General features: G+C 48.8%; 1 protein-coding gene across 1 annotated transcript in view; it reads left to right on the top strand.

Annotated features, from left to right (window-relative positions):
- LOC135546089 (mitogen-activated protein kinase kinase kinase 10-like) overlaps positions 1 to 7,898 on the top strand; it is a 54,915-nt gene extending 47,017 nt beyond the window's left edge. Inside the window, exons 4-11 of the mRNA XM_064974234.1 lie at positions 1,661 to 1,836; positions 1,998 to 2,244; positions 2,516 to 2,638; positions 2,900 to 3,038; positions 3,212 to 3,324; positions 3,515 to 3,765; positions 4,013 to 4,541; positions 5,142 to 7,898. Of these exons, the coding sequence (XP_064830306.1) occupies positions 1,661 to 1,836; positions 1,998 to 2,244; positions 2,516 to 2,638; positions 2,900 to 3,038; positions 3,212 to 3,324; positions 3,515 to 3,765; positions 4,013 to 4,541; positions 5,142 to 5,560 (1,997 nt within the window). The 3' untranslated portion in view covers positions 5,561 to 7,898. The remainder of the gene's footprint in view (positions 1 to 1,660; positions 1,837 to 1,997; positions 2,245 to 2,515; positions 2,639 to 2,899; positions 3,039 to 3,211; positions 3,325 to 3,514; positions 3,766 to 4,012; positions 4,542 to 5,141) is intronic.
- The last annotated feature ends 368 nt before the right edge of the window (positions 7,899 to 8,266 follow it).

The raw sequence follows: 8,266 nt of genomic DNA, 5'->3' as shown, positions 1-8,266 counted from the left end.
TTCATAGGCACTTGCTCCACTTCTCTCTCCACTATTCCTAATGCTCTTTCTCGCTTCATCCCTCTCTCCCTCTCCTTTGTCTTATCCCCGTTCATCCTTTAATCTCTCCTTTGTCACCCCTCTACCGTGTCCGCTCTCTGTTTTACTGCTCTCTCTCCCCTCTTTCATCTCCTCTCTCTTTTTCTTCAGCCCATCATTGGACTTGAAATATCATCTGTCTGTCTATAAACAATGGTTTGGGATCTGAGGGCAATTGGTGCTACAGAGCAATGGGGTCTGTTCAGTGGTGTAGGTGGTGGGGAGACGTGTACATCTAGAAGACAACCACTGTACTTCGTTATTTTGAGAATTTACACGACCGTTCAAAAGTTTGGGGCCACTTAGAAATGTCCTTGGTTTTGAAAGAGAAGCACATTTTTTTGTCCTTTAAAATGACTTCAAATTGATCATAAATACAGTGTAGACATTGTTAATGTTGTAAATGACTGTTGTAGCTGGAAACGGCTGCTTTTTAATGGAATATCTACATACAGAGGCCCATTATCAGCAACCATCACGCCTGTGTTCCAATGGCACGTTGTGTTAGCTAATCCAAGTTATTAATTTTAAAAGTCTCATTGATCATTAGAAAACCCTTATACAATTATGTTAGCACAGATGAAAACTGGCCTTCTTTAGACTAGTTGAGTATCTGGAGCATCAGCATTTGTGGGTTCGATTACAGGCTCAAAATGGCCAGAAACAAAAACCTTTCTTCTGAAACTCGTCAGTTTATTCTTGTTCTGAGAAATGAAGGCTATTCCATGCAAGAAATTGCCATGAAACTGAAGATCTCGGAACAACGCTGTGAACTACCCCTTCACAGAACAGCGCAAACTGTCTCTAACCAGAGTAGAAAGAGGAGTGGGAGGCCGCGGTGCACAATTGAGCAAGAGGACAGGTTCATTAGAGTGTTTAGTTTGAGAAACAGACGCCTCACAAGTCCTCAACAAGCAGCTTCATTTGTCCTCTTGCTCAGTTGTGCACCGGGGCCTCCCACTCCTCCTTCTATTCTGGTTAGAGCGTGTTTGCACAGTTCTGTGAAGGGGTACTACACAGCTCGGTACGAGATCTTCAATTTCTTGGCAATTTCTCACATGGAATAGCCTTCATTTCTCAGAACAAGTATAGACTGATGAGTTTCAGAAGAAAGTTATTTGTTTCTGGTCATTTTGAGCCTGTAATCGAACCCACAAACGCTGATATTCCAGATACTCACTCACCTAAAGAAGGCCAGTTTTATTGTCTCTTTAATCATCACAACAGTTTTCAGCTGTGCTAACATGATTGACAAAGGGTTTTCTAATGATCAATTAGCCTTTTAAAATGATAAACTTGGATTAGCTAACACAGCGTGCCATTGGAACACAGGAGTGATGGTTGCTGATAATGGGCCGCTGTACACCTATGTAGATAATCCATAAGAATTCTGCCATTTTTAGCTACAATAGTAATTTACAACATTAGCAATCTCTATACTGTATTTCTGATCAATTTGATGTTATTTTAATGGACAGAATATTTGCGTTTCTTTCAAAAACAAGGACATTTCTAAGTGACCCCAAAACTTTTGAACGGTAGTGTACATTTAAGCCATATTGACTCCTCTCCCCATCCCCAGAGTGCTGGAGCCCTCACCCCCACAGTCGTCCGTCCTTCACTAGTATCCTCATGCGGCTGCTGGCCATCGAACAGTCGGCCATGTTTCAGATGCCCCTGGAGTCCTTTCACTCTCTGCAGGAGGACTGGAGGCTGGAGATCCAGCAGATGTTTGACGAGCTCAGGGCCAAGGAGAAGGTGAGAAGAGCCCCCACGGTCACGTGGGCATGTTGTCAACATCCCCCACAAAGTGCAAGTGGGAAAGTGCCGTTGCCTTGGCAACGTGAATGATCCTCGACAGGGTGTTATGTTGCTGTAACACCACATTTTGTTTTATATGCCCCTCTCCTCTCCTGTAGGAGTTGCGTTCCTGGGAGGAGGCGTTGGCTCGTGCGGCTGAGGAGCAGAGGGAGCAGGAGGAGCAGCTGAGGAGGAGAGAGCAGGAGCTGGCTGAGAGAGAGATCGATATTGTGGAGCGTGAACTCAACATCATCATCCACCAGATGTACCAGGAGAAGCCCAGGGTCAAGAAGCGCAAGGGCCACTTCAAGAAGAGCAGACTGCTCAAGCTGGGCAGAGATAGCAACAGCATCAGTCTGCCCTCTGGTGTGTGATGGAGGGTATTGCACCCAAGCACTTATCCTATTACTTGAATAGGGCATCATTCTTTTTTCTTTCTATCCTTATTAGGATTGCAAAATTCCAGTAACTTTCCCAAAATCCACAGGTTTTTAAGAAAGACCGGTTGGAGGGTTCACGGATTCCGGGAATCTTCCAACCAGGATTTCTGTGAAACTAAGCAATTTGGTGGAAAGTTAACGGAATTCTTGCTGCCAATCATTTGACTGTAATCCCTCCCTGTTGTGTATGTACACAGGTTTTGAGCATAAGATCACAGTGCAGGCGTCTCCGAGCGTGGATAAGAGGAAGCCCCAGGGCAGTGAGAACACCACACCTCCAGCCAGCCCAGGGGTCATACCCCGCCTCAGGGCCATACGACGTGAGTTGATCTGCGGGGGAGACAGAGACAGGGGTTGAGGGGGACTGGAGGACCGAGGACACACCAAAAAGTTAACACCGGTTATTAAATTGTGGGGGATGCCATTGTTTCAATATAATCCGAACTAATGTTGTGGATTCCCTCCCTAGATCTGGTATTCAAGTGGATAGAACTGCATTTTGTTATGTTCACGGCACAACGAGAGTTTGTTGATGTTGTGTGGTGTTGTAATGACAATAACTGTGTTATTGAGCCCCTCAGTGACGCCCAGCGATGGCAGTAAAACGTGGGGCCGCAGTGCCGTGTGTAAGAAGGAGGACCTGGCAGCTAGCAAAAAGAAGGGACGTACCTGGGGCCCCAGCTCCACCCTCCAGAGAGAGAGACTGGGCGGAGAGGACAGGTAACAGTCATGGTCCAAAAACAGGCCCTTGATAGCCCCATTCCCTTACCTGCCGGCTACCCTTTCAGATTTTTTTCATTTGCACGTCAGAATCATCTCTGAACATTATTCTGGCGAGTGTTTGGTGTATGTTACCAGTTAATAGTATTGACCCAATCTTCTTCGTCTTGCAGGTTGAAGTCGCTGGGCGACGGATGCAAGGTGTGGTCCTCTAGTGCCCCGAATCTGGGCAAGTCTCCCAAACACGCCCCCATGACCGCCGGCTTCTCTAGCCTCAATGAAATGGGTGGGTCTCTTCATGTATCACCATTTCTGCAACAGAAAAGTTGCAAAACATACCGTGGATACAAAATCCGTCAGATTCGTGACTGATTGAAATGCTTTGTTCTCCTTCTCACACTCTCTCTTTCTCTATCTTTCTCTCTCTCTCTCTCTCTCTCTCTCTCTCTCTCTCTCTCTCTCTCTCTCTCTGACAGAGGAGCACTGTGAGCTGGAGGAGTCGCCCGGGTCTCTGATGCCCCCAGAACCCAGCAGTAACGGGTCTGTGGAGGAGGGAGGCCCCTCGTTGGGCGGGGCGGGGCCCGGGATGGGGAGCGGGGTGGGTTACCAGGACTCTGTGCGGCGCTGCAGCCAGAGGAAGAAGAGTGATCTGCTGCTGCTGGGCTGTGCCTCCCTACTGGCCTCTGTAGGTCTGGGGCTGGACCTGCTACAGCTGGGGAGACTACAGGTACTGTAGGGAGGGAAATGGGTCTGTAACACACCCAGAAGGACAAAATGACCCAAACCATGGGAAGAGATCCTCAATCCTGCCACCTGCCGTAGCGATGATCTTTATACACTGAATAAGGGTTTACACTCGACACCAGGGAGTTGACAAGGTCTAGTGTGTGTCAGTTGGCAAGAAGCAACCGTAGATTGTAAGGTAGATGCCAGTAAGAACTGACCCGTTTCCATGTGTGTGTGTGTGTGTCTAGGTCCAACAGGACGAGCAGGACCTTAGAGAGGAGCAGCGCAAGAAAAAGGACAGCATTTTCCAGCGAACGGGTCGCTTTCGTCGCAGCACCTCTCCCCCGAGCCGCGCCCTGTCCCTCTCGCTGTCCCGCCACCGCGACTCTACTCTCCCCTGCATGGACCCCTCTCCCTCCGTCACCCTCCTCTCCCTCTCCTCCCTCTCAGACTGCAACTCCACCAAATCCCTGCTTCCCTCGGACCTTGAGGACTTGGCGTTGACCCCCGGAGTGGGCGTCTGCCACCCCGCAGCGCCTCCTGTCCCCTCCGTTAATCCGCTCCTGGATCTGAGGGCAGAGAGCTTTAAGAGGGAGCCCAACCAGTCCCTCACGCCCACCCACGTGTCTGCAACCATGAACAGGGGGCACAGACGCACCCCCTCTGACGGGGCGATACGCCCCCGCGCCCAAACCCTAGGGCACCGCAGGACCCCCTCGGACGGCAGCATGCCCATGCCGCCCCCGCCAGGGCCACCCACCCTCCCCCTACATGCAGGTGAGTGTGTTGGGAAAGCATGATGTCACTATGAGCTTTAATTGAATTGAATTGAAGAAAAGGAAGCAATATACTGTGTACAAAACATTAAGAACACCTGCTCTTTCCATGACAGAGACTGACCAGGTGAACCCAGGCGAAAGCTGTGATCCCTTATTGATGTCACTTGTTAAATCCACTTCAAATCAGTGTAGATGAAGGGGAGGAGACAGGTTAAAGAAAGATTTTTAAGCCTTGATACAATTGAGACATGGATTGTGTATATGTGCCATTTAGAGGGTGAATGGGCAAGACAAAAGATTTAAGTGCCTTTGAACGGGGTATTGTAGTAGTTGACAGGCGCACCGGTTTGTGTCAAGAACTGCAATGCTGTGGGGTTTTTCACGCTCAACAGTTTCACGTGTGTATCAAGAATGGTCCACCCTCCCAAAGGACATCCAGCCAACATGACCCAACTGGGGGGAAGGGGGTTACAATTGAACCTAAAATAAGACATGGCCTGTCATGGCCCATCCCTGTTAAACAAGTGTTCATATTGTTCTCCCCTGTTCTCTCCCTCTTCTCTCCCTCTGGTATCTGTATTTCTCTCTCTTCTCTCAGGTTACAGGGAGACCCTGGACATCCCCCGACTCTCTGACCCCTCCAGCCTCTTCCCAAGGGTCCTCCGCCGCAAGGCCCCTGCTCCGCCTGTCCCTGTCCCTGTCCCGGTCCTGGAGCCCCTGACCATCATCAGCCCCTTGGAGAGGCCCAAGACCCTGGAGTTCGCCCCCCGGCCTCGGCCCACCCCAGCCAGGGTGCGACCGGACCCCTGGAAGCTGGGCTCCCTGTCCAGGACCCTGAGCTCATCTCCGGGCAGCAGCTGTGACAGTCCCCTGGGCTCTGGAGACAGCAGTGCCAGCACCGGCGCGGTCAGGCCCAACCTCATGGACATGGACGTGGATGGACAGGATCTGGACGGCACCGTACCCCTGTGTGAACAGCACCAGGCTGCACAGCTCTGTGGACAGAACTACGGCTAAGCCACACTCTGCAACATTACTGTATATGGGCAACACTACTCCTAGTGCACACTTCAAAGACTCCTTAGTATGCCCACTTTATTCCTGGTAGCCAATCCCTTTGCGAACAGTACTTCTCCTAGTGTCCACTCTGAAGCCCACTTGTGCGGGCTGTACCTCTCTCCTGGTGGTCACTCCTAAGCCTTGTGCCCTCCTAGTCTCATAGTGCTCCTAGTACACACCCAAGCATCCGGGACAGCACTTGTCTTAGTGTCCCTTCCAAAGCCGCCCAGTGTGGGACAACATTCCTCTAAGTGACCACTCCGCAGCCTCTAGAGTCCAAACCTTTAGTGCCCTAGTGACCAGTGTGCCCTCCTAACCTTCCGTATATATTACCCGTCCTCCAAAAAGGAACATGTAAGCCATTACGCTTCTAGGCAGACACTTCTAAGTGCTCAGCCCTATCCATCATTTCCTGGAGTAGGACTCGTTCTGCTTCACCACTCCATGGACTCTCTGCCTCTCTCGACACAGGTGTCATGTCTGTCTCTGCTCTCTCCTTCCCCAAAGACTAGGGCTGAAGCTTTGCCAGCGGTCGACACTTCACGCCTCTCATCAGGGTTGGAATCATTGTACGCTGACTCTTGGGAGTGCCCTTGAAGTGTCCACGTTAATAGTTGTTTTGTGGGGGGGGGTGCCCTGATTTGTTACGAGAGCACCTCTGGGTGCCATGTGAACCCTTTTGTCCCTCCTTCGTATTTACATGTAGTCAATGACAGGTCGACGCTCCAATCCTGAGCGACTTCCAAATCAGTGCGTAAGTTGCCCTCTTATTGAGCGTCCCCTTCTATAGAACTAATGTCCACCTCCCTCACCTCCACATAGCATCTTGCTGTATAGGGATGATCTCTGTCCTGCCCCCTCTCCCCAAAGGCTGTGACAGGAACAGGGAAGCCATTTTAAGCTCCGAGGGCACAATGGATAGGACTTTGCCTCCTCAGCCCTGTATAGGCGAATGAGTTTGATTCTTCTCAACGCTTGAACCAGTCCAGCCATAACCTGTTTAGCACAGCATTTTCTATTGGTTTGGTCTAATTGTGGGTCTGTATGGGTGCACTCTGTGTGGGTGCGCACGTGCATGTGGTTTTGTGACCACATGTTATTTTAGCGTGAAGGATGTACTGTAGAACTAGCAAATCCGTAGTAAGAGAGCCGAAACATGCTTTTCTCCACCTCATTCTTTACCTTACGTCCTCATAGGGTTGCAAAATGTCCGGTAACTTTTCCAAAATTCCCTGGTTTACCAGAAACCCTGGATGAAAGATTCCTGGAATAAGCAGGAAATGCGAGAATCCTCAAACCAGGATTTCTGTAAACGAAGGAATTTGGGGAAAGTTGCTGTAAATGGGAAACTCTATGTCATCATAACCTGGAGTTTCTCAGCAAATGTCCTCTCTCTCACCGATCATCACTGGTTTGTATAGAGCCCCTTATACACTCTGCTATGTGGATAGTTTACTACAACAACAGCAGGTCCTCTGAGAGCAGAGGAGGACCATGGGAAATGAGGGTAAATCCACTTGCAATAAATGGTTAATGAATACTACCTGTTTTCTACAACAACAAAAAACAAATTCCCATATTCCGTACTCCTGACTTCCTTTCTCTACCTACTGGATAGTGATACAGCATCATTGAAGGGGTAAAAGGGCACAATCTTTGGTTAAAGAGCCATGTCATTGACATGTCCGTGTCACAAGAGTACAGACTGTGAAGGACTTGACACAAGGGTGCTTGGGATGTGGACGGCGAATGGAGAGAACTCTGGATTCTCTCGCAGGCCCGCGAGCGCACCCGTACTGTCTGGTTGCTGAAAGACGATGAAGAACACCACTTTTTAATGGCACAGTTGGTCAAGGCTACATACAAGTATTTACTTGGCTGTGTCTGGGAGTGTTTTGTAGGTATGTGTGTGTATGCGTGTGTGTGTGTGTTTAGTGTTATTATTTGTATGGGATGATGTCAATCCCATAGGTAGAGGGGTGAGCCAATCTCATCCTTATTCTCCTTGTGTGGTTAAGAACGCTCAGAGTATTTATTAAAATTATTGTTATAATTGAAATAATGATTAATTATTGTTATTATGATTCTCTTTACGGAATATCTGTATATATATATATTTGTTAATATAACACAGACCAACCAAGAAAAACCGAGCAAACTACAGACTGACGGGCGGATGTCTTCGATCTGTCTCACTCTGTGACGTTCTGGGATACCTGACGAGAGAGGGCCGTGTTGTTGACTGTTGAGGTGTGATGATGAATGATTTAATGAATGACAAAATAAAAGAGGAAGAGAAGTGCTTGCTTTGTTTCTGCTGTTCCTGACTCTCTCTCTGTCTGTCCCTCTCTCCCCCCCTCTCTCTCCCCCTCCCTCTCTCTCTCTCCCCCCCCATCCTCTCACTCTCCCCCCCTCTCTCTGTGGAGTTATATCCATAAGTTAACTATCTTTACATTTTTACATACATTCTATTCTAACACAAGCTCTAGGGTTTTTAATAGCTGAACATTTACAGCACTTATTTTCAAGTACCACACATTATACTGGATCTCTGTGACCAGGACAAAGGCCTGGCTGCAATAACAGTGAACCTCCTCTAGATGTCATCAAAGCTCATCACGATATGTCACTACTGTCCTTTACTTTAACAAATACACTTACAAG

Source organism: Oncorhynchus masou, chromosome 9 (genome assembly GCF_036934945.1).
Source record: "Oncorhynchus masou masou isolate Uvic2021 chromosome 9, UVic_Omas_1.1, whole genome shotgun sequence".
NCBI lineage: Eukaryota > Metazoa > Chordata > Actinopteri > Salmoniformes > Salmonidae > Oncorhynchus > Oncorhynchus masou.
The sequence above is the reverse complement of the archived record's forward strand: the minus strand, read 5'-3'. Positions and strand labels throughout refer to the sequence as shown.